Here is a 27,130-nt window from a genome sequence, read left to right on the forward strand (position 1 = left end):
TGTAAAGAAGGAGCCTGCCAAATTTCAGCCTTCCACCTACACGGGAAGTTGGAGAATTAGTGATGAGTCAGTGAGTGAGTGAGTGAGTGAGTGAGTGAGTGAGGGCTTTGCCTTTTATTAGTATAGATATACACACTTATTTTTTTTTGTGTGTGAAATTTGTATTTTTTGTTATTTCATTTAATATAATTAGTCACTTAATTTTACATATCTGCTTTTGTGTGCCTATGTTTAATCCGTCGATTGTGGGGAAAACTGTATTTGTTTGAGGTACGGCTTGATTTTATAAGATTCACCTCAGTAATTTATCCAGGCCAGTGGTCTTGGAGGTGTAGCTGCCAGCTGGGTAAGGGGTCGGCTGTTACAATTTTGTTCTTCCTCACTCCCTTCCTTCAAAATATCCAACACTTTTACCTTTTCGGCAATCGTTAGCATCTTCCATTGGCACTTGGGCACGGCCCCAGAAGCAGTAGCAGGAGCAGATCGTTTTGTAGACATAACAAAGGGCTTGACTACTGTACACACAAAGAAACACGTTGATGCTGAATGAGCGAGACGAGATGCCGGCTAAAGCAAACCGAAATCGAATTCTGCGCTCTCTGTCGTTAAGCCAATCAGCACCCAGGAACCACATGCTCCGATTGGGTAGCTTCTCAGCCATCCGCCAGTAGTGTCCCTTGTAGGAAATCAACTGGGCAAACCAACTGAGGAAGAATATACCAGAAATAAAACGACTCATTGTCCGCAGAAATCTGCAAGGCAGTGAAAAATCCGGGATATATATTTAGATATGCTTACATATAAAATCCGCGATAGAGCAAAGCTGCGAAAGTCAAAGCGCGATACAGCGAGGGATAACTGTACTGCATATTTAACTTTGCCTGTCTGTCTGTCCATTCTCTAACTGCTTATCCAGGTCATAATCCTAGGAAGGCCAGTTGTTAACTCTGACTTCATGTGCAATGAAAATTATTTTTTACTCATAGAAATACAACAACTAGTAGAGCGGCACACCAAGTGTCTTGCTTTCCAGGAAAGTTATGTTAAAATGTCTTATAAACATTATTTTTTAATAAAGGGCTCCAGAATTATTAGTAAATGTGTCTTTATTTTTTTGATGAAAATCACATAAAGGTAAGTGCGTCCATGTTTATTTGCAATCCTCAAGCTTTTATCTCAAAAATAACCAATCAGAATATAACAGTTAAAACTCTAAACTTGGTAGTGAGATTTGGTGAAATGTAAATTATGAAAAACTGAAAGCCATCTCTTGCGCCAACCTCCTAGACTAGACGTGCTGTCTGCTGGACGAGATTTCCAATTAAAGGCTTCAAGAGTCTACAAAATAACCAGGGGGTCCTCAGGTTATGACACAGTTCCGTTCCTACAACAGTGATGTAGCCCGAATTTTGGTGTAAGTCGAAACACACTCTAGCCTAAGTCACTTACCTATCTTAACACATTTGCAAAATCATAATCTAGAACATAAAAACACAAAATCTAAGGACATAAATATACTGTACTGTACACTGTATTGTAGTAACAGAAAAAATGAGTGTAAAAAAAATGCTTACCTTTATTCCTTCTCATGTCTTAGTTTTTTTTAAGTTTTTATGGGAGTGAGTGTTGTAAACTTGAAAAGTTGTATGTCGAAACGTTGTAACCCGAGGACCCCCTGTATGTGCATTTGCTTCCTACTTCAGGGAATTTACACTGTGTGCACAATTATTAGGCAAGTGAGTATTTTGACCATATCATCATTTTTAATGCGTATATTCCAACTCCAAGCTGTATTAACTTGAATGCTTATTGGATTTAAGCACGTCAGGTGATGTGTATTTGTGTAATGAGGGAGGGTGTGGCCTAAGGAGATCAACACCCTATATCAAGGTGTGCAGAATTATTAGGCAGCAAAATGGGCCAAAAAAGAGATTTAACTGACTCTGAAAAGTCAAAAATTGTAAAAAGTCTTTCAGAGGGATGCAGCACTTTTGGAATTGCTAAGATATTGGTGTGTGATCACAGAACCATCAAACATTTTGTTGCAAATAGTCAACAGGGTCGCAAGAAATGTGTTGAGAACAAAAGACGCAAATTAGCTGCCAAAGATTTGAGAAGAATCAAACGTGAAGCTACCAGGAACCCATTATCCTCCAGTACTTTCATATTCCAGAGCTGCAACCTACCTGGAGTGCCCAGAAGTACAAGGTGTTCAGTGCTCAAAGACATGGCCAAGGTAAGGAGGGCTGAAACCCAACCACCACTGAACAAGAAACATAAGTTGAAACGTCAAAACTGGGCCAAGAAATATCTGAAGACAGATTTTTTCAAAGGTTTTATGGACCGATGAGATGAGAGTGACTCTTGATGGACCAGATGGATGGACCTGTGGATCAGTAATGGGCACAGAGCTCCACTCCAACGTGGAGGTGGGGTACTGGTATGAGCTGGTATTTTTAAAGATGAGCTAGTTGGACCTTTTGCATTGAAGATGAACTCAAAATCAACTCCCAAACCTACTGCCAGTTTTTCAAGACACTTTCTTCAAACAGTGATACAGGAAAAAGACCATGATTTTTATGCAGGCCAATGCTCCATCACTTGCATCAAAGTTCTCCACTGCGTGGCCAGCCAGTAAAGGCCTTAAAGATGAAGGAATAATGACATGGTCCCCCTTCCTCATCTGACCTAAACCCTATCGAGAACTTGTGGGCACTTCTTAAACGCTAGATTTACGGGGGAGAAAAACAATACACCTCTCTGAAGAGTGTCTGGGAGGCTGTAGTCACTGCTCCACAAAAAGCTGATCGTCAACAGATCAAGAAACTGACAGACTCCATGAATGGAAAGGCTTATGACTGTTATTGGAAAGAAGGGTGGCTATATTGGTCATTGATTGATTGATTTATTTTTTTTGAAATGTCAGAGATGTTTATTTGTAAATTTTGAGGTGTTTGTTTATTATTCTCACTATAACAGATGAAAATAAACAAGTGAGATGGGAAAATTTTCATTTTTTCTTTAGTTGCATAATAAATCTGCACACTAATAGTTGCCTAATAATTGTGCGCACATATGTATTCCCCTGATGATGTTCACACTCACATTTCCGTTGTGAAACATTCAGGTTTCAGGTTTATTAACATTTTGGATTGACTGATAGCACTGTGTTTGTTCCATATTAAAATTAATCCTCAAAAATACAACTTGCCTAATAATTGTGCACTCCCTGTAGTATTTAATCTTTAATGAAGCCGACCAAAAAATAGGAATAGGCCAGAAACAGAAAGTTGCAGATCCAACTTCTAGCTCTTTGCAGCTCACAACTAGTTGAGATTTTTACTTAAGCTGCTTTGACATGAGGCTGCATACTTAAACTGAGAGACAAGATTGGGTTCAAACACAAGCTTTGCCAGTTGTCTCCAAGTCGTGATACAATTGCTTTGTATCTGATCAGAATGGATTAAATGGTGCCCATTATAAAAATGGCTGTTTTCAGTTTATATCCTGAATAATCAGTGGACAACGAAAAAAAAGCTAAGCAACTCCGTCGTTGAGCAATCGTGGACACGGTTAATCATTAGAAAATATCAACAGAACGTAGGGCCAAGTCACATTCTGTGAAATGAGATGCTTTTTGAGTTGGGAAGGCCATCTTAACAAAGGCAGACCCCAAAGCGAGGTGTGCAGTTTAGGGGACCTGCAAAGACCTCCTAGAATGGGCATGCTGGAGGTGCACATTGGATACACACGTCATCAAACGTGAATAAACAGCCTCCATGACATAACATACAGAACACTTAAACAGGATGCAAAAACTGAACATTTCTGCAGCCAAGTAAAAATAACAAAAAAAATGTGTTAAAAGACTGGCAATCATAAACTTTACATAAAATAACAGGTCTGTTCTTTTTTGCAGTAGAGAGATTTTTGGCTGTAAAAAGGCATCATGAAAATAATGGATTCATGCAGAATAAACCACTGTAATATTTTACTTAAAAAGAGTAATATTGTAAGCTGTACATACAAAACAGGTTTACTAATACTATTCTTCTGACTTTTTATTCTTGGATGTTTGATTGTGACAACTCCTTCTTTCCCATTTAATGGGTCTTTTCAGAGCCATTTTGCCTATCTACAGTGTTTCTCCAGAGAAGATACTTATAGAGAGCAAGAAGAAGATGCTGAGGAAGATGGTGGTGTGTTTGTGGTATTTTTAGTAATTTTATTTCTTGACCTTCTTTACCGAGGTCCTGAATGCAGACTATGGGATCCTGATGCCAATAAGAGGGATTACCAGAGATGTGTGACTGGTGTGAGGTCTGAAAATCACATTACTGTCCATCCTCAGCCCCCACCGTACTGTGCATCACCACCTCCACATTCATCCATCCACAGTACTAATCCTTCTGACTACACTAAGTGTTTTTTTGTGGGAAATGCACCAGAATCCATTTTAGGTCACACATTTTGCAGTGTTGCAACTGCTGGTGGTCAGCCGTGAACATCTGGGTTACAAGGGCCTTCAGAGGCAGCTTTCCTAACATGTACGCTAAAGGAGAACTCCCCTGGCTGTTGCACAGGGACTGACTAAGCAATCCAAAGCGGAGCGCTGTCTAGTGATGTTAGATGATCTCTCTCTCTGTGTCAGCACCCACCTTACCGTGCGTCACTGCCACCACAATCCACAGTACAAATCTTGCAGACTACACTAAGTGTTCTGTTGTGGACTCGCACCATGATCCATCACAGGTCACATTCTTTTTGCACTGTGGGATTTACGGTGGTCAACCAGCGATAATCTGGATTACAAAGGCCTTTAGCAGCATCTTTTTTAGAGCAGAAGAAAAAGGAGAACATCTCTGGCTGTTCACGCAGGGACTGAGGGCCCTTGACATCAGCTGAGCTCACTCTCACTCAGCCCCTACAGTACTGGGCAGCACATCCACTACAACTGGATTTATGGAAGGAGCTGGAAATCACAAATAAAAGGAGAATGAAAAAGTAAAAAAAAAAAACAATAATAATAATAAGCAGTTCCATTGAGTTATTATGTAAAACAGGAAAGAGCAGGTAGGGCAAAGACGATCCTGAACACTAGTGCTAGTTTATTTGTAACACATCAGCAGCTTTGGAGAATAACATAAGAATGTGGATAAATGAATGGAAGAAAACCAATCAACCCTTCAAGCTCATCTCATTAGTTAAGCTAAGCTGTTTCACAATTAGCAGGTCAACACTGGAAATCATGCTTGACTTGGGACAGCTAGTCACACACGTCTGACAGAGTACAGCATGACAACAGTGGACACAAACAGTAGACAACCCAAACTTTATTGACCCACTTGCTTCCAATTCATCTTTTATAAAAGACAAATAAAAATCAGCAAAAAAAAGGAAAAATGTTACTCTGGTTCCTCTGAATCATACTTAAAATCCTGAAGAATTTCACTTAGTGCTTCAATTGTTTTGATGATCCTGTTAAAAAGAAAAAAACAAAAAGCAATAAAACAGAGACAGGACTTTAATCTTACCGATGAAATGTTAAATCACTTTTTTAAAGGCAGACTGTATAGATATTTTTTGATAGTTCTTTTAAAATACATCTGCTTTTACTCCTTTACTTAACACTCTTAAATGTCGTGTTTAAAATCCTGCATGACGTTGTGCTTCCTGCTATAGTCTCAAGCACAGCAGGTGTGGATTGGACAAGACCGAGTACTTTTACAGACTGACAGCATATACAGTGGGCATAGAAAAGACCCCCGCTCACTGAAATATTCCCATTTTTTTGCTTTACAGCCTTAAATGAAAACACACAAACCAATATTTTTTCTTGCTTTACTTACTCAATGCAACCTATAACATCCAAGTGAAAGATATCACAGCTACAGTTCAGAAGAATTTTAAAAAATAAAAAACAAGAAATACTGAGATGAATAAAGGATCACCACCCCCCTCCTAAACTCAATCAGGTGCAAGTGCCCACCATTTCCATTGCAGACCCTGGATACTGGCTCCTGCCTGTGATCAATTGTAATCAGTGCGATTCGTGAAGCTCTTCCTGGAGCCTTCATTCCCTTGCTTGGTAGTGCAACTGACAGCAAACAACTGACTATGGGTGGCAAGCCACTTTCAAAAGATCTCAGGGACAGAGTTGTGGACAGACATAAGGCGGGAGATGGATACAAAAAAAAATTCAAAGGCTTTATCAATCCCAAGAAGCACAGTAAAATCCATAATAAAGAAGTAAGTGGCAAGTGTTTGGTACTACTTGGACCCTCCCTGGATGGAAGAGCAAGGAGGAAACTGGTTAGAGAGGCTACCAAGAGGCCAATGGCCACTTTGAAGGAGTTCAGGATTTTATGGCAAAGAGTACTCATTGTGTGCAAGTGACAACAATTTCACAAGCGCTCCACAACTGTTGCTCATTTGGGAGGGTCGCAAGGAAAAAGCCACATTAAGGCTCATTTGAGCTTTGCCAGGACACACCTTGAAGATTCTGATGCCGAGTGGGAAAAGGTCTTATGGTCAGATGAAACCAAAATCCAACTATTTGGCCTCAATACCAAATGGTACACCAATGCAGCTCACCATCCACAACACACCATACCTACAGTAAAGCATGGAGTGGGCAGCATCCTGTTGTGGGGGTGTTTCTCTGCCGCATGTCCTGGGGCTCTCGTTAGGGTAGAAGGAAAGATGGATGGGGCAAAATACCGTCAAATTCTTGAGGAAAACCTGCTGCTACCCTCTGCCAGAAAGTTGAAGATGGGCAGAATGTTCACCTTTCAACACGACAACGACCCGAAGCAAACAGCAAAATTGACCACACAGTGGCTGAAGGAGAAAAAAGTGATTGTCCGTGCGAGGCCCAGTCAGAGCCCAGACCTAAATCCCACTGAAAATCTGTGGAGCGATTTGAAGATAGCAGAATACCAATGCTCAGCATCCAATTTGACCAAACTTGAACAGTTCTGTAAAGAAGAGTGGGGGGCAAATATTACTCAATCTAGATGTGCAAAGCTGAGAGAGAAGAATCCCAACAGATTCAAGGCTGTCATTAAAGCAAAAGGTGGCTCAACAAAATGACATTGGGGGGTGATCCTTTATTAATCACAGTATGCCTTGTTTTTGATTTTTTATAATTTTTCTGAACTGTAGCTGTGATATCTTTCACTTGGACGTTATAAACTATTAAGTAAAACTGGAAAAAAATATTGGTTTGTGTGTTTTCATTTAAGGCTGTAAAGCCAAAAAATGGGAATATTTCAAAGGGGGTGATTCTTTTCTATACCCACTATAACTAGCATCAAGAGTATAATACAGTGCCCTCCATAATGTCTGGGACAAAGACACATTTTCCTTGACTTATTCCTCTGCTCCACAGTTTAAAATAATAAATCAAACCATTCAGATGCGATTAAAGTTAACAACACAGACTTACATTTAAGGGTCTTTGCATACATTCAGTCACAGCATATAGAAAAAGCCCATTTCAGGGCACCGTAATGTTTGGGACAATTGGCGTCACAGATGTTTGAGATTCCTCAGGTGGGTTTTATTGTTTTATAACATACCTCAGCTTGCTTCTGCCCTTTGGGGTCTGCAGTTGCCATTGTTCAACATGAGGACAAGAACTGTGCAAATGAAAGTCAAAGAAGCCATAATGAGGCTGAAAAATGAGAATAAAACCATTTAGAGACATCAGTAAAGCCTTATGCTGACCAAAATCAACTGTCAGGAATATAATTAACATGAAAGAACGCACGGGTGAGGTCAGTAATCACAAAGGAACTGGTAGGCCAAGAAAGACCTCCACTGCTGATGACAGACGAATCCTCAGTATGGTAAAGAAAAAGCCCCCAACGCCTGTCCGACAGATCAGAAACAGATTTCGGGGTTAGGGGGGAGATGTGTGTTTATCAGAGACAACTATCAGCAGAAGACTTCATGAGCAGAAACACAGAGGTGGCCACACTGCAAGATGCAGACCACAAAATGGGGATGGCCAGATTACAGTTTGAGAAACGTACTTTAAAGAGCCTGCAGAATTCTAGGAAAAGGTCTTGTGGATGACTTGGACATGTATGGCTGTCACATGTACTGGCTCATCTTTTTTCATTGATGATTGAACTGCTGATGGAAGTGGCATAATGAATTCTGAGGTCTATATATGATCAAATTCCAGTCACTGCCTCCAAACTCATGGGACGTTGCTTCATCTTACAACAAGATAATGATCCAAGCATACTGCTTAGGCAACACACAAGTTTGTCAAAGCTAAAAAAATGGAAAATTCTCTAAGTGCCAAGCCAGTTACTCAGGTCAAATCCAATTCAGTGGGCCTTCCATATTCCAAATAGAAAACCTGTGGGGACAAGCCCCCAAAAGAACCAGGAGCTGAAGATGGCTGCATTAGAGGCTTGGCAGAGCTTCACCAAAGAAGACCCTAGCACCTGATGATGTCTATGAATTGCAGGCTTCAAGCAGTGACTGCACGCAAGGAATATGTCACAAAGTCCTAAACATGATGGCTTTAATAGACCTGCAATTGCTGTGTCTAAACATTATGGTGTCCTTAAATGGGGGGGGTCCAGGGAGAAAAAGTGTTGTCACTTCTACATGCTGAGACTGAAATGTGTGCAAATCCCCTTAAATGAAAGTTTGCAATGTGTTCTTTAATCATAATGTCTGAATTGTTTGATTTGTAATTGTAATCTGTGGAGTAGAGGGGTAAATCAAGGGAAAAATGTGTCTTTGTCCCAAACGTTATGGAGGGCACCGTATATCTATACAGTATGGTGCTCTTCACAGCACTGCACAGACCATCAATCTCAGAAATAAATCAAACACAAAACCAGGAAATAAGATGCATAATGGCTATTTGAAATGTCAGCAAAACAGTTGGCAGCAGAGAACAAACAAAATCTCCAGTATGGTATAAATATGAAGGAGAAAGAACTCATTTTAGGACAGGAAAGTAACAGCATAATGTCAAACCCAGAGCAATGAGCAACACATCCCCCTGCTCCTCCTAAAATTATACAGAGAAAATAAGAGTCCAGAACAGCAGGGGTGACATTTAAAGCCTCCATCATTTGCCATTAATAGTCTGGAGGTCAATCCAATGTTTCAAACAGAACTTGGTCTGACCCAGAAACAACCACAAGTACAGTTACTTATTTAGACATACTTTTTGACTGATATAAATCTTTTAATCCCATAAATAATTTAAACTGTGGCACAATCTTGGGGTTACCAAGCTGCTACAAACAGCTTCCCTTTTGAGATCAAGAAGCTCAAAACACATTATACATCAAAGTACAGCAATGTATTCCTGGCAGGAGGTTTGCAAACGGACTCAAAGTTAGAATCTGTTGTATTAAGATCTGATCATCTGATCCCGTTCTGGCATCAGCTTCTCTTAGCTTGTTAGAGAATTTGACCAATCTGACGTGTCTGATACGATGCCACCTTCTGACATTTTTTTTTTTTTAAATTTAAAGTGTCTTGAAGAAAGGGACAGATTTACTTTATCTCAGTATTCAGTTTTTATGGACTATTTATAGACCCTTTAAAACTGAGGCTACATAATGTTCATGTTGTAAAGAAAAGCACCCTGATAGTTACATTGGGCATCTAAGTGGCTGCTGGACAAGTACAAGATGAAAATATACAAAATGTACAATATGGTGTAACCCGGGGTGGTGAACTCCAGGCCTGGAGTGCCGCTGTGGCTGCAGGTTTTCATTCTCACCCTTTTCCTAGTCAGTCACCAGTTTTCACTGCTAATTCACTTTTTCCCCATCACTTTAATAGCCCTGTTAGAAGAGTTCAGCCCTCTGAATTGATTCCTTTCTTCATTAAATGACAGCCAATCAGAAATGAGATGTGAAACGAGCTAACAGATGACCAGCTAAACTGGGGCTTCAAACTCCAAACAATTTCACTCCAACCATTTTCTTAATGAGAAGCCAATTCTTGCTTTAATTAAGACAGGCGTGGCTATTGCTATAGCTACTTCTTGCATTAAATGCGAACTCACATAAAAAGGAGACGACGCTAATAGAGATATAGATATAGATAGATAGATATAGATATATATATAGATAGATATAGATATATATCTATATCTAGATAGATATACTGCTCAAAAGAATTAAAGGAACACTTTTTAATCAGAGTATAGCATAAAGTCAATGAAACTTATGGGATATTAATCTGGTCAGTTAAGTGGCAGAGGGGGTTGTTAATCAGTTTCAGCTGCTGTGGTGTTAATGAAATTAACAACAGATGCACTAGAGGGGCAACAATGAGATGACCCCCAAAACAGGAATGGTTTAACAGGTGTAAGTCACTGACATTTTTCCCTCCTCATCTTTTCTGACTGTTTCTTCACTAGTTTTGCATTTGGCTACAGTTAGTGTCACTACTGGTACCATGAGGTGATACCTGAACCCTACAGAGGTTGCACAGGTAGTCCAACTTCTCCAGGATGGCACATCAATACGTGTCATTGCCAGAAGGTTTGCTGTGTCTCCCTGCACAGTCTCAAGGGCATGGAGGAGATTCTAGGAGACAAGCAGTTACTCTAGGAGAGCTGGAGAGGGCCATAGAAGGTCCATAACCCATCAGCAGGACCAGTATCTGCTCCTTTGGGCAAGGAGGAACAGGATGAGCACTGCCAGAGCCCTACAAAATGACCTCCAGCAGGCCACTGGTGTGAATGTCTCTGACCAAACAACCAGAAAGACTTCATGAGGGTGACCCAATGTCCTCTAATGGGCCCTGAGCTCCCTGCCCAGCAGCATGCAGCTCGATTGGCATTCGCCATAGAATACCAGAATTGGCAGATGCACCACTGGTGCCCTGTGCTTTACAGATGAGAGCAGGTTCACCCTGAGCACGTGACAGAAGTGAAAGGGTCTGGAGAAGCCATGGAGAACATTATGCTGCCTGTAACATCATTCAGCATGAGCAGTTTGGTGGTGGGTTAATGATTGTCTGGGGAGGCATATCCATGGAGGGTCACACAGACCGCTACAGGCTTGACAAAGGCACCTTGGCTGCCATTAGGTATCAGGATGAAATCTTTGGACCCATTGTCAGACCCTATGCTGGTACAGTGGCTCCTGGTGCACGACAATTCCTGGCCTCATGTGGTGAGAGTATGCAGGCAGTTCCTGGAGGATGAAGGAATTGATACCATTGACTGGCTACCACACTTTCCTGACCTAAATCCAATAGAACACCTCTGGGACATTATGTTTTGGTCCATCCAATGCCACCAGGTTGCACCTCAGACTGTCCAGGAGCTCAGTGATGCCCTGGTCCAGATCTGGGAGGAGATCCCCCACAACACCATCTGTCATCTCATTAGAAGCATGCACCGATGTTGTCAGGCATGTATACAAGAACACAGGGGCCATACAAAGTGCTGCGTACAATTTTGAGTTGCTGCAATAAAATTTTGGCAAAATGGAATAGCCTGCCACATAATTTTTCACTCTGATTTTTGGGCGTCTTTGAATTCAGGGCTCTGTAGGTTGATCATTTTCATTTCCATCAAGCGATGTGGCATCCTTTCGTTCCTAACACATTACCCAGTCTATATCAGTAGAGATATCCAGGAGGATTTCTTTTTCCCATTGAGATCTGATGTGTTTTCAAAGTGTTCCTTTAATTTTTTTGAGCAGTTTATATAGATATATCTATATCTATATCTATATCTATATCTATATATATATCTATATCTATATATATATATCTATATATATATATATATCTATATATATATATATATATATATATCAATATCTCTATATCTATATTGATATATATCTCCCAAACCATGAGGACTTGGAACTTGAAATTTGGAATGTAGGTTACTCTTGGCCCATAGGTGCTCACTCAGAAATGGTTTTAAAAATTTCTTGGGTCCAAGCCCAAAATTTCTTATAGTTTTTTAGACCCGTTTGTATGTCTGTCCGCTTTTCACAAGAGAACTACTTAATGGATTTAGATTTTTTAATGGATTTAGGTTTTTTCTTTAATTTGCATCAACATTCTGTTGATTCTGCAACTTTCTCATCGCGCTAGGTATCATAATTCGCTTGTAGTACCGACTTATTAGTGCGACTCTGAGAGAGACTTATCGGGCTGCGGGGAGAGGGGGGCCCTCCTCACTCACGTGTCTGCCTCGGGGTTTAACCTTAACTCTCCCTAGTTAGCGAATGAGAGAACTATTTAATGGATTTAGATCTTTTTTTCTATAATTTGCTTGAATGTTCCAGTTGATTTTGCGACTTCTCTCATTGCGGTAAGAATCATAGTTTGTTTGCAGGATCGATATATTCATTCTAATCAGAGACAGAGGCTGCGGGCCAAGGGGTGGGGGAAAAGTGACATCAGGAGTTGACAACCTCACTGTCCTGTTTCACTAATACGCGGGCGAAGCCACGGGGGGTGGCTAATTCCAAAATACAAAAGACAAATAACTTTGCAGCCTCTCTGGACCTGGCTACATAGGCATTGATCCCCGTCTTTAAGATACAACAGCTAACCCACTAATCCATCTTACAGTACCAAAAAGCCTGCCCCAATTATCTCTCCCAGACCGGTTCTCTATAAGGTGGTTTCTCTTTCAAGTCTCATCATAACCCTTGTCATAAACTATTGACTTGATTAGTCTTTGACCTTAAGGTGGCTTTAAACCTCACTGAAGAAAGACCTAACTTTGTAATACATACAGCCTGTTAAGGCACATTCACGTTCTTGTGTCTGTGAGCCTTCAGGTTTCTTAAATGGACAAATCTCTAAGGCAGTGTTCTCACTGTCCAGCCCCATAAGTGTCAGCCTGGTTCCTGCTCTCCCAGTCTAGGATCATATGCTGCCCTCTATAAGCATGAAGGTCTTTAATGCACTTTCAAGTCCTTCCTGGCCTCTGTCCTTCTCTGTCTCACAGGATCAGTGATCCCTGGTAACTTCTGGGTTATAGGACCTTGGGAATATCCCATGCTTCCTCCAAGGCTTTAGCTCTCAAGAGCACCTATTGATAGTGGTGTTCTGGACCACTCAACACAGTTAGAGTACTTCCAGCCCCTGGAGGGGCCCCGACTCCTGCATTCACACAATGATACGCCTTGTAGCTGCCAGCACATTCATCCCCCCTCTCGGCCGTGTCTCACACCACCCCTTAATGCCTGCAAACCCCTCATTCACTAGCCCACCCAACACACTAGCATGTTGCTTAATTAACAGTTTTATCAGCTTGCTGATTACATGTGGAACAGCAAATAATCCCATGGGTATTAAAAACCATGTGAGTGATGAGACAGTAAAGGACATAAAATAAAAAAATGACTGCATGCTTTAAGATAAAGATAACAGGTAAGGCCGAGTTCTAGCCATGGCCAAAAGCCGTCAGATTCACAATAAACTTACTGCTGCTTAAACTGCTGTTCTGTTTCTATGCAGTCTTCATCTCCAGGATTATCCAGAACATTTTGTTTTGCAAGTTGGAGCTTAGCAGTCTGAAAAAAAGACAAAGTAGGAATGTTTCACTAGGCAAAACCATGCAAATTGTTAAGCAGCAATGCTCTTGTCCAATATATTCTAATATCAACATCAAGATCAACCAGACTGAATGCTACTCAACAGCACTTACTGTAAACATCTATAGAATGTGGTCAAAGGATAAATCAGCAACTAAGTGGGCATCCAGTAGTGACCCGACATTTGCGCGATAGACATATGAGCGTCGACAAAATAGCGGCCATTAAAACGCGGTGTCAAAATCGCGCCGACAAAATCGCGAAAGTTTCATTAAATATGAATTACTAGTTTAAAGCATATATAATAATGTTTATTTTAGAAGTCAATATTATGAGACACCGCACGCAGATAGTCCTTAAGATCACGCCCTGCATATGTAGGAAGAATTGCAGCAAGACGTCTTGATAGTTGAGCGTATTTAGACTTGCTGGCTGCCTGACTGCTGGTAATTCCGCTTTGTATACGACGCGTTATGCCAACCCTCGACTGAGTTATTTGTTCGCGGCATGCCATCAGCAGTTATAACAGTTATAACCTAGCACATAATGTGTACATAATGCGCACTTACGCGTCCCACTCTCTTGGCCTTTCTCGCGATTTTGTCATGGCGATTTTGTCGGCGCGCATTTGTCGAAAACCAGTTAGCGAGTTTGTCGGCGTTCATTTGTCCGTCACGGTTTTGTCTGCGCTCATATGTCTATCGCACTTTTGTCGGTGAACCCATCCAGTTCTATCTAAATTGCATTTTCATTTTTGTGATTTCGAAAGGGCTGATGGGGTGAATCAGACTTTCTCCAAGACACCACTGTAATATGTATTGGTTTTGTGATCACAGAACATCACTTACTCTGTCAAGTACTAGCCAAATTACTTCTCTGATAAAAGGTAGATTTGTGGTGACCAATCTGTATGACATGCTAATCAATAATGCTGCTCTAGTCAGACTAAACTTGGAGAGGTGATTAAAAAAACTAAAAAACAAATTAGTAGGAACCCAATTAATCATGTGGTCTATTTTAGTTTTGGTCTTCAGAAGAATGCAGCCCTTTAGGAGGGCCTTTGTCTAATCGCAAGCTGGCTACTAACAGTGTCCCTCAACATTTAACCTCATTGACAAATCTGTCCATGTTTTCATTCCCACTGAAATCTTAATGGGATGGAGTGGAGGCCCTGAGGCTAGGGATCTGCACTGGCAAATTGGAGGGTTGCCGGTTCGAATCCCATAAATGCCAAAAGGGACTCTACTTCATTGGGCCCTTGAGCAAGGCCCTTAACCTGCAATTGCTCCGTCCTGGGTATGACGTTAGTCTGAATCCATCCCTGCATGTAGGCCCTTTAACCTGCAGGAAAAAACCTGGGTGTCGGTGGCAGAATTGGCACTCCAGCCACCATAAAAAAAACCTCACACTGGTTCCACACCATCTGATCTAGTGTGGGGCTGAGGTGTCACCTGTTTCATGGCTGCACTCCGGTCCTAATCTGGATCCTGAGTTGGTTTGTCGTGTGGTGGGTGCAGCAATGGGCTGTATCAGTGCGTGCTCCTAACTTCTCCTCCCTCTGAACTCTTAAAATGACAAATGAAAGCAGCAAATAGATATGATTATGCTCTAATGAGGATAGGGGGGTCACTTTAATTTAGGAGTGGGACAGCCTAAGAAATACCCAGCAGGATGCTTTTGCATGTTCGTGATAGACCGGCAAACTATGACTTTTTACAAAGGAAATAGTAACTGGAACTTGTAGCCTTGCAGCACACAAAAGAGTGAAACCAGTTTAAGGATTTTTTTTGTTTTGTGCTAACACGGAAAAAGTAGCAAGCAATTTGTTACACAAAATATATTATTAGGTTGTCTTGCTTAATCTCCAATTGCCATTTCATGGATGTGCAGAGAGACATCGCCATATGTACATTACACACACTGTTATCACACAAGTTGCATTCTTCGTCCTTTTCAATAAAACAAGTCTGGAAAACAACTAACTATTCATTTAATTGGTTATACTATTAAGCAAATACAATATCAGAAGGCACAGTGTGCCATTAGAACCAGGACTATACAAAACAGCTATAAATGAAAAAGCAGCTCGCCCCTTCTTACCAGTTCCAGCTTTTCTTTCTCCTTCTCTTGTAGCTTTTCAATGTGTTCTGAGAGGTCAGGACGGTCAAATTCTTCATGCAGCCTCTTCTTAATTTGAATCACTTCCTTAGAGATGCCATTAAAGGCCAATGTGATATGATGCACTAGCTGCTTGTAGTGGTCAAAGTCGTAATGCGGCCCTGTTTTCAGGTAGGCCTCATGCCCTCTGCAGCAGAAGAAGAAGATGTTATTATCCAGGCACATATCCATTTTCTATCCCACCTAGTCCAGGTTTGCGTCACTGAGACCCAGTGCCTGCTTAAGACAACACAGAATTCAAAGTGGAGAGGGAACAAGTCTATCGTATGGCACCATCATTCACAAATTTAGTTACCAATTACCCTACTAGCAAACACATCTCTGAAAAAGGAAAACTAAAATACCAAAAAGCAGCTCAAGAAGAATATGGTCGAATGTGCAAACTCTAAACAGACAGTGTCCAGGCTGAGAGCTGCACGTGGATCTCTGGAGCTGTGAAGGATAAGTGATAACCATTCCACCACCTTGAAACCCCTAACATACTATTAGTGAGGACCATATTATACCAAGTAAACTAACAGAACACATGGCATGTGCACTGTGATGATGGTATCATCTGTGGGACATTTTCTTTGGAGCAGCAACTTTTGAAAGAAACAGGTTATAAAACATTGGTTGTTAATTCCTATTTTATTAGCAATTGAAAAACACTCTTACTCTTCAAACAATTTGTAAGCTTCCACTCTTTCTTCCTGGAGAGCATAAAAGCGCCGCACCAAGCTTCTGAATTCTGTCTCCAACTGCGGGTGACAAAAAGCAAGACATTAGGTGAATATGCCATTTAGACATTACTTCTAATCTTTAAGGCCGGCTTATACTTCACGCTCCAAACAAGCACGTGCACACATCATGGCTGCCACGTGCTCCCAGCGTTCATTTGATGCGTCCTCTTAGCACGTCCTGAGAAATTAACGCGACGGCTACGTGAGTTGCAGTTCCAGCAAAACGTCATATTAGAACAGTGTGATCAAGTCGGAAATAGACACCAGAGTCTCTGTTTACTACCTACATGTGACAGAAAACTGCTTTGTGAATCTTATGGGATCGATATGCGTGTGCTTCGATGTTTGATGAATGGTTCGATGTGGTGAAGCAAAATGCCAACATTCAGATTCATTCGTGGTGCTTTTATATTCACGCGTCGCATATTCTCCAGCGGAATGACACGATACATTTTAAAAGTCTCACATATGATCTTCTGTGCCGCCTTTTTTGTTTTGCACCTTCACAACAGCAACAGAATGTACGGTGGCAAATTTGAGCGACAGAGAAAACTATTAAGGACATGGTGAAAAGGTCTATTTTGTGATTAAAGTGGAAATTTCGGCTTAAATCTCAAAATGTCCACTTTAATCTCATAGTGTACTTTACCATTGAAGTAGACCATTGTAAACATCACCTTAAAACTGACCCAGTCCTTAATCACTACCTGCTTCTGGGGCTTCCTCCTGAACTGACAGAAGCGGCAAGCAGCAATCGCCACACAGAACACACAAAATTTATGATATTCCAGCTCTCTGCACATTTAGAATCCTTAGATTTATACTTGATATCACTTTCATGATGAAATGCATTCAAATATTTGTTACATTTTACAAACAAGTCATTAACTTCATTTAAATAATGAATATCTATACTAATAAAAGGCAAAGCCCTCACTCACTCACTCACTCATCACTAATTCTCCAACTTCCCGTGTGGGTGGAAGGCTGAAATTTGGCAGGTTCATTCCTTACAGCTTCCTTACAAAAGTTGGGCAGGTTTTATATCGAAATTCTACGCGTAATGGTCATAACTGGAAGCAGTTTTTCTCCATTTACTGTAATGGAGATGAGCTTGAACGCCGTGGGGGGAGTTTCGTGTGACATCATCACGCCTCCCACGTAATCACGCAGTACATAGAAAACCAGGAAGACCTCAAAAAGCGCTGAAGAAAACATGCATTATATAATTGAGAAGGCAGCGAAACAATAAGAAGCGGCGAGTGACATATACAACCATATTCATGAGTTCTGCTACTTGAAACAAAGCACGATGTAAACCTACACTTTAAATTAAGTTCATAGACAGGCTGCGCTGGCGTTTGTAATTTAGTGCCTGCCCATATAAGGCCGTCCGTCAGCGGCAATCCAATAGCAAACTGCCACGGGTAAATATTCACGGGTGAAGGACTGTGCTTATGGAGAGGAAGATGAGATGGTCAGGGTGGTGTTTGACACAAACTCAGCGAAACTGCGAGAGAAAGTTTTAAGTGCCAGGACTAAGGTAACATTAAATACAGCCATGGACATAGCACGAGATGGCACCAGCACAGCTGGGAACCTTCGATGCATGTACACCGAGCGCTCACGTGAACTGGCGAGTGCACAGATAAAAGCAACAGTTCCAAAAGCGCTGAACAAAACCGAATTACACAATTGAAAAGGCAGCAAAAATATGAAGCGTCTGATAAGCATATTCATAAATCCAACTACTGCGGAAACAAAGCACACGTGGAAAAGTCAATGTCCCTAAAGGAAGACAGTGTAAAAACCCGTGCATGCAGTGTGTCAGGTCTCAGATAAAGAAGAAGGCGAGCTGTTTATTGATGCAGTAAGAAGCGAATCGATGAATGAAACCTGTCATCTTTACAGCGATTGACAAACACGGAATGTAACTTGAACACAACACATCCTACAAATACGAACCTGATTGAAAGAAATAATGATAATCAAATCCTTGATGACAGCAACACTCAGTAACACTCACAAAACAAATACTGTATATTGACAGTCATGTTACGTTATTTTTAAAATGTTCCCTTTTCTTTTCTAGCTTTTTAACACACTACTTCTCGCTGCGATACGCGGGTATATATATATGTATATATATATCCCGATCTACATACTCGAATAATGGATACTTTATTAGCCATCAATGATTGTTTTGGTAAAGCCATACTCAGTGTATTCATTAGATGAGCGGTAAAAAGTAAGAGCGAGGGAGGATGACTTATTGAGGCATGCAGGCTGTAGTCGCGTCAACTCTATCTGAATTGCGATCACATTTGAAAAAATATATCTTTTCAAGTTCTATTTAGTCCATATGTGTCAAACTCAAGGGTCGGGCCACATCCGACCAGTGTAATTATATCCGGCCCGAGATCATTTTATATACTGTATTATTGTTATTAAAGCCGGGTATATGAAGCGCTGGTAACACAATAAACTACAGATCCCATAATGCAGCGCTTCAGCTGCCTTGCCGAACACTTACGCGTTAATCAAGTCTACCTTATGATGCTGCAAGTTATTGCGAAGCTAGCTCACACGATGCTGAAGAGAAAAGTTGATTCTGAAAATAGAGCCTTTAAAACCGATGGGAGGCTGAGTATATGTTTACTGAACCCGTGTGTCTCATTTGTGGAGCTAATGTGGCTGTAATTACAGAATTTAATCTAAGACGGCACTATAAAACAAAACATCAGGGTAACCTGAAAGACCTGAATGCAATGCAGAAGATACAGAAAGCAGAAGAATTAAATAAGAATCTGACACTTCAGCGGACGTTTTACCCGTGCACAATCACAAAGTGATTTCAATTGAAGCTGCTTTTATGGGAGACACAACCACTTGCCCCACTTTCCCTGTTGCCAAGTAATGTTAAACCAAGTCGTCACTACGGTGTTCCCAAATCGCACTTTGCTGATAAACTGAGCGCACTGAGTTTGCACGGCGCTTTGGTGACTTTGAAGAACAAAAAGTCCGTCTACATGCGGCTCGAACCTTGTGCATGTTTGGTAGCACATATCTGTGTGAGAAGCTCTTCTCAGTGATAAAGACTAACAAAACAGCACACAGGAGTCGCCTCACTGATGAGCACCTGCAATCCATCCTGAGAATCTCCACAACACAGAACCTCACACCAAACAGAAACGAACCTGTGGCCAAAAAGATGCCAGGCGTCCAGCTCTAAAATGACATATGAGCAAAGACAACTGAATGATTTGATTTGTTATTGCTGAAAGGAACACATTTTATTTATATTTCCAGGTTTTGTTATGCAGCATGTTCATATTTGAATTTGTATAATTTTGACAGGATATATTTTTATGGAGAGCAAAATCTTTTGGGATATTTAAAATCTAAGTTTATTTTTATAAAATATAAAATTACATAAGAGTAAAGAAATTTGAATGTTTGTTCTTTTAATGTTTACTTTATTTCTAACTTGTATAATTTAGACAGGATATATTTTTATGGAGAGCAAAATATTATAAGTTGTTTAAGGTTTGAGTTGATTTATTCAGGAATAATATTCCTGTCTGTTTTACCATTCCTACCAAAGATATTTCTGTCGACTAAATAAAAATTCCTTCTATTTAAAATTTAAATAGAACTTGAACAAAATGATAGTTCATAATATCCACGCAGACTTGCACGTAAGAGCGGGTGTCATCCGTTTTAACAAACAGCGTATTGCACTGATACGAAATAGCTGTGTGTGTATATATGTAGATATGTATGTATAGATATGTATATATATATATATATGTTTGTGTGTGTGTGTGTAAATATATATATATATATATATATATATATATATATATATATATATATATATATATATATGACAGCAACACTCATCACTCACAACAGTGACAAAACAATAACATTGACAATCATGTTACGTTATTTTCAAAATGTTTCCTTTTCTTTTTCATTGCTTCTTTAACACACTACTTCTCCGCTGCGAAGCGCGGGTATTTTGCTAGTTGTTAATAATTACACACATGTAGGGGTGGCATGGTGGCTGAGCGGTAGCGCTGCTGTCTTGCAGTAGGGAGTCACGTCTCTGGTGCCGGGTTTCCACAGTGTGCTTAGTTTCCTTCCAAAGACCTGCAGGTTTGGGGATCTGGTGATGCTAAAATGACACCAGTGTATATGTGTGTGCTTGTGTTCACCTTGCGATGAGCTGATCCCCTGTGGATTTAATCTTTAAACATCCTTTTCAGAGATATTGTGGCAAGGTGTCCTCGGAATTTAATGGATGTTTCAGGCAATTCACAACACAGCAAAGCTGAACATTTTTTCACCGTGATGATATCTCGCACTGCCACCTGGTGGAAACTTCCAGATTATGGAAGTATGCGCTCAAGTATCTATACGTATATATAATTCACTAAGGCAAGACAACCATGGAAAGCACGCCGGAAAGGGCATGGATTCACTGAGCCTCCGATTAGTAAGACACCTATGGCGCATGCAGCAAGGAGCCACGCCCACCAACTCCTGGCACCTCTGAGCCACGTTGACTGTTCATAGAGGCATGCTTCTCACGGAGGTGAATCGCCATATGCAGCGTGTAAAACGGTTTGCAAGGGGTATCTAATGGGATCCTTAAAACAATCCTTTACAACTGAAGTTAAAACACAATCAAGTAAGCAGTCTTTAAAAACCGAGTTTTCGGTTACGATGCACGACCGCGTGCACCATAGCAAACTGTTTTACACGCTACATACAGCAATTCGCATCCGCGACAAACATGTGTCTTCTTAGATGCTCCTGCAGGAACATGGAAAGTCTACGTGAGTCACAGGTGCATCTGGACTGTGCAAAGACAACAACGGCTCAAGTGACGAGTTGGAGGTGGGCACATGAGCGATGTTTCAGTCACGGACGAGTGTGTGTTGGTTCGTTCCGTGCATTGTTACAATGTTGCTTTTCTTGCTGATTTATTACATTACTGATTTTTCAAATGTTCATTTTCTCCCTGTGCTTAAAAATCATTAAAAAACCGGTCTGATTATGCGGTGTATGGTACGCCGCAGGTTGGCTAGTATACAGTACAACGCTTGAGTAGCAGTAGCGTGTGCTGGAGCATGTCTTGCATCGTGTGAAGCATAAACCCGGCCTTACATTACAAGGAATCACATTACTGAGTAAACTGACATGCTTCACCATCGCCAACACATCAGTTCATCCATTTTTAAACCTGCTTAATTCAATATAAATGTGATATATGCTCTTTAGACAATCTGTGGCTTATTTCATCTGTATGGCCAGTGAAAAGAGCAAAGGGATTCCATAAACAGTAATATGTGGCTGCCATGTCACAGGCACTGCCTCAGTCTTCTATTAAAACTATTTGATGCTACAGAGCAACTTTGCCAAATGTAATACAGTGCCTTACTATAGCAAACACCATCAAGGCTCTTTATAAGTACAGAGATACAACGCATTTTTAAAAGGTGACCAATGGCAGGTCAGATGGCCTGTTCAGGGTCATACAGTGAGTCATAGGTGAGGACTTAACCGGTGAGCTTGTGGTTTATAAACGATTGCCTCAATCATTCGACCCCACAAACTATCCATTAATCTATGATATTGGGTCCACCCAAAAAGATAAGTAAGGTGCCGGGAATGCAAACAGTGAGCATATAAGCACCTGCTATCTTCTAATATTTAAGGCTAAATGTGTGTGTTGGCCTGGTATACAGATCAGCACCATTGAACCTATCCAAGAAATGGTGCAGACATTCCCCATTCGTACATGGGAACACCATAGGCTATGATTTGTTCTCAAATTTAGTTCCACCCAAGGCAACACTGCGTAGCCCCTGCTAGTAGTTGCATAAAAGGGCTCCATGGAAGTAGAACAAAGCATTTGCACATAAGTGGCCTACAAGGCACTGTCTGCACTCACAAAATAGCACCATAAACCAAAGCCTGACCTTATAAACAGTATCACCTGACTCAAACATACATCTATCCATTTTGTATCCCACCTATTCAGTTGAGAATTATCAAAAGCCAGACCTACCCCTGCATCACTGGAGGCAAAGCTGGACCCAATACCCCTTGCTGTCTTCTCTGACCTGGGCACCCTGGGACTGCTCTCAGATGTTTGGACACCTACTATGTGTTCCGGAGAGGAGAGATGGGCTCCCTCCTCTTCTCTTTGCCTCCTTGTATGCCATCTCACTAGGCCCCATCAATTCTCATACCAGTGCTATTCTTACCAGTGCTTCAGCAGTGATTGAAAAATGAATTATATTAGTTTAACTAAGGGAGACAAATACAACTGAGAAGTTACATTAACACACATCTGCATACAAATATTGCACGTAACAGATTGCCACAAAACTAAAGACGCCATACAAAGGTGTCTTTTAATGTCTTCAGAGAAGAATGCAAAATGGATCTAACTAGAACACACTTTTCTGGTCGTCTTTCATCCAATGCCCCTTGCCCATTTTAGCCTTCTATTTGCTAGTTTCAGATATTTTTTTTTTGTTTGTTTTTGGAACTTTGCCCCTAAGGCCAGCGCCTCATAGTCCTCTTTTCTCTGTTGCAGATAACACTGATGCTTACGGTAAATTTAAGGTAGAAGCCAACTGAGGAACAGTAAGGTGCTTGCTTCTCAAATTACAGACTCTGATGTCCTTATCCTCTTATGCAGGTTCCCATCTTGTCTGTCCACTTCGTTTTTTTGCCCTAAACAGATCCCATTCGCCCACTTCTCTCAAGAAAGTACTAGACACTTTTGTATGAAAGCTTACGTTTCTTGGCAATCTGTCACATGGAATAACCTTCATTCTGCCAAAAAAACAAAAAACCACAACTAAAGACCACAGGTGTCAAACTCTAGTCCTGGTGGGCCATCTTCTTCATTAGTGACCAGTTTTTGCTGCTAATTAACTTCATCTGCCAAACAATAATAAGACACAAAACAAGCCGTCACATGACCAGGTCACTTGTCTCCATCACACAGTATCTGAAAACAAAGAAAGGTGAAGGCCTCGGTAAGGTTGATCTCTGAGGTCACCTAAACATTTGGACATTGGTGTTCTTAGAATAAACAGAAAAATCAACAGTTTTGGAAAAGCCTGCTGTGGCAGAATGAGAGCAGCAACAAGCCAGGGAATTAAATAACGGGTTTAATTAACAGCAAGAATTGGCTTCTCATTAAGAGATTGGTTGGAGTCTGAAATCCCAATTTAGTCGGTCATCTGTTGGCTTGTTTCACATCTCATTTCTGTTTGGCTGCCATTTAATGAAGAAAGGAATCAATTCAGAGGACTGAATCCTTAAAAATAGGGATATTAAAATGAAGGGAAAAAGAGTTAATTAACAGTGAAAACTAGTCACTGATTAGGAAAAGGTTTAGGATGAAAACCTGCAGCCACTGCAGCCCTCCAAGCATGGAATTGGACACCCCTGCTATAGATGGACATGTTTCTTGAGAAAGCTGTTTCATTTTGGCCATTTTTGAAGTGAACTTTAGGAATGCCAGAACCTTGCAAAAAACAAAGAACAGAATAAAATCTGTGCTTAGGCAAATACAATGGCTTATCTAATAACCAATTAGCATTAAAAAAGACTAAGGATAAACTAAAGAAGTTGACCATTAGACACTAAAGGAATGGCTGCTGAAAATAGGTAAACATTAAGTATGTGAATAATGTGTCACATGGGAGTAATAAATTAAAAATCAGTCATTTCAAGCAGCAATGGCCATTAGTAACACTAGTAATGTCTTTTCTGTACTTTAAAATCAATTAAATGGTACCTTGATTTAAAAAAGGGGATCAAATTCTCCCAAAAATAGGAAAATCCCCAGGTGTGGCCAAACGTTTGACTGGTGGTGAAAACAAAACAGCTTGTGGGACTCCAGAAACAGCTGACAGGTACCGACAGGCCTAGCAGAGCACAGTTATGGCAGTGGTGGAAGCATAAATTCGGGTATGGAAGGACATTGCTGAGGCAGTGGGCGATGAGTTTCAGTCAACCTCAAAGAAAGTCTGGCAGACTGTCCAGTGACCCAGACAGAGAGCAAGAGACGCAGTGCCTCACCCATGCAGTTTAAAGCAAGGATGGAATGCTGTTGACTTCAGCAGGGGATACAGTCAGACGGTGGGAAAAACAGACCTCCTGAATCTCACCAACATGCCTTCCATTGAGAAAGCAGAGTTAGGGAACTCAGAGGAGGAGTAAACCACTATTGTTGCTTAGGACACTGAGATAGTTACAAGACCTCCTCAGTGGCAGGGCTCTGGGGGTACATGATATTTGTCCCGAGTTCTTAAAGCTTCTGGGATGTTGCTGGTCTGTCTTGGCTGATGTGCCTTTTTCAGCTTTGCATGGAAGTTGGGGACTGTGCCTTTGGATTATCAAACTGGACTGGTGGTCTTCATCTTTAAGAAAGGGGACAGGAGGGTGTGTTCCAACTTTAGCAATATTACACTCCTCAACCTTTACGGGAAGGCCTATGCCAGGATTCTGGAAAAGATGATCCAGCTCTGAGCCTCAGATTCAGTAGGAAAAATGTGGATTTTGTCCCATTTCTAAAACCCATGACCAACATTTTACCCTCACAAGGGTTTTGGTGGGTTCATGGAAGTATGACCAGACAGTCTTGCATGTGTTTTGTGGAATTATGCAACTGCATCCCTCGCGATGTCTTGTGGGGAGTTGCCTTAGGGGTATGGGGTACCTGGCCAGCTGTTGTAGCCTATTCGGTTTCTGTAAAACCAGAGCAAATGCTTGGTCCGCATTTCCAACAGAGAGTCAAAATCATGTTCGGTGTGAATAGGACTTTGCCAGGGATGCCCTTTGTCACTGAATCTGTTCATAATTTTTATGGACAGAATTTCTAGATGCAGCCAAAGAGAGGAGGATGTCCACTTCAGTGACTTCAAGATAACATTTCTGCTTATTGGAAATGATGTGGTCCTGCTGGCTTCAATGTGCTCTGACCTTAGACAGATGCTGGCTTTATCGGGCGGTGACCTTAGACACGCACTGGGGCAGTTTGCAGGCAGATAGATAGATAGATAGATAGATAGATAGATAGATAGATAGATAGATACTTTATTAATCCCAAGGGGAAATTCACATTCAGATGATGTGCTGCCTCAACTTAAGGATTTTAAGTATCTTGATGTTTTGTTCATAAGTGACAGAAGAATGGAGCCGGAGATCGAAAGGTGTATGGGAACAGCTTCCACAGTCACGTGGACATTGTACCAGTCTGTTAAGAGGGAGTTAAGCCGAAAGGGAAGACTCTCCATTTAATGGTAAATCTACACTATAAGCATCACCTGTGGTCAAGAGCTGTGGATAGTGAACAAAAGAATACAAGTGGCAGAAATGAGCTTCCTTCGCAGGGTTTCTAGGCTCAGTCTTAGAGGTAGGGTGAAGAGCACAGACATTCAAGAGGAGCTCAAAGTAGAGTCACGTTTCCTCCACATCTAAAGGAGCCAGTTCAGGTGGTTCTGGTATCTGAGTAGGATACCTCCCTAGAGAAGTGTTTCCAGCATGCTCAACGGGGAGCGCGGTAGGAAAAGGATACAGTATTTGGATGACCGGGTAGAATATGTTAAGCATGAAGGCACACAAGTCTCCTTTCACAGAGACACTACAACTACAAACCCACAAGTGATGGAAACTGCAAACCAGCAGTCATATCATAGCAGGACGTACAAAACATATAATGAGACCACTTTTACAAAAGAGTCTTCACTTTACACATTAGTTAAGCTTAGTGTCTCAGTTCTACTCTGTGTAACATTAGTGCAACGTAACATTCTCAGACATATTCTGGGATGCTGAAGCCCTGTCCTGACAGCTCTGGGTTGAAAGCAGCAGGCAGCCCTAGACGGTGATTCACAGGGCCACACACAGGATCGATCTGCAATCGGTAACTCACCTTAGCAGCTACACGTCTTTGAGTGCGTTTAAGCAAACGCTATGATCCACTCAGTAAATGTAATCACCGGGTAACTTGTATCGTTCATGTACGCACAGACTATTTATTAGAATAAGTGTTTTAAAACAAGTAAATGCACATTTTGTTTGGAGAATTACGACGCGCCTAAAGGAAGTTATTACTGCGTAAAAAGTTAAGAATCTCACCATGACTTTTGTTGCAAGAGTTGAGGCACCAGACAAGCTTAGGTCAGTTAGAGTCTTTGAGCCATGTTAATATCTTCAGTTCCAACGTCAGCTACTCACACATCTTGTCGTGCTCAAATCCAGACACCAATTCACTTCAGCTCAGTAGCTTTAATAATATAAAACCGGGCACAGTTTAAAGCTCCTGCCTCACGCCTTCTCCTACATAGGATAAGATTGCACGTCATTCGTGTTTTCAGTCGGACCAATGCAGAGATGCAAACCACGCCTCTTCCGGGTACTGCGTACAGCCGGAAATAAACTAATAGCAGAGAGAGAGAGAGAGAGAGAGAGTGGTTGTGGTTGTGGTTGTGGTTGTGAGGAAGGCTGGACAGTCGGATTTTTAATCAAAATAATTTAATTAGGAATAGAAGGAAGAATGTATAAGTTTTTGAACTGTCTATACAGGTAAATGTAGGATTAGAATACTCCGGATCGTATTTGTTAGAGAATCATACTACA

At 41.1% G+C, this 27,130-nt stretch overlaps 1 protein-coding gene across 1 annotated transcript; it reads right to left on the reverse strand.

The window, feature by feature from the left end:
- Positions 1-5,316: 5,316 nt before the first annotated feature.
- Positions 5,317-26,884, reverse strand: rex1bd (required for excision 1-B domain containing). The gene is made up of 5 exons (XM_039766826.1): positions 26,630-26,884; positions 16,392-16,474; positions 15,657-15,861; positions 13,447-13,535; positions 5,317-5,478 (listed from the first exon to the last, which is right to left on the reverse strand). The coding sequence occupies exons 1-5, from the start codon at positions 26,630-26,632 to the stop codon at positions 5,406-5,408; spliced, it is 453 nt and encodes a 150-aa protein (XP_039622760.1). The 5' UTR covers positions 26,633-26,884; the 3' UTR covers positions 5,317-5,405.
- Between the last annotated feature and the right edge of the window lie 246 nt (positions 26,885-27,130).

Source organism: Polypterus senegalus, chromosome 10 (genome assembly GCF_016835505.1).
Source record: "Polypterus senegalus isolate Bchr_013 chromosome 10, ASM1683550v1, whole genome shotgun sequence".
In the NCBI taxonomy this organism is placed as follows: domain Eukaryota; kingdom Metazoa; phylum Chordata; class Cladistia; order Polypteriformes; family Polypteridae; genus Polypterus; species Polypterus senegalus.

Coding starts and splice junctions, on each gene's coding strand:
- rex1bd (XM_039766826.1), bottom strand. Junction 13,536..15,656: donor AGAAAGAAAAGCTGGAACTG/GTAAGAAGGGGC, acceptor TCTTTTTTTCAG/ACTGCTAAGCTCCAACTTGC. Junction 5,479..13,446: donor GAACAGCAGTTTAAGCAGCA/GTAAGTTTATTG, acceptor TCTTTTTAACAG/GATCATCAAAACAATTGAAG.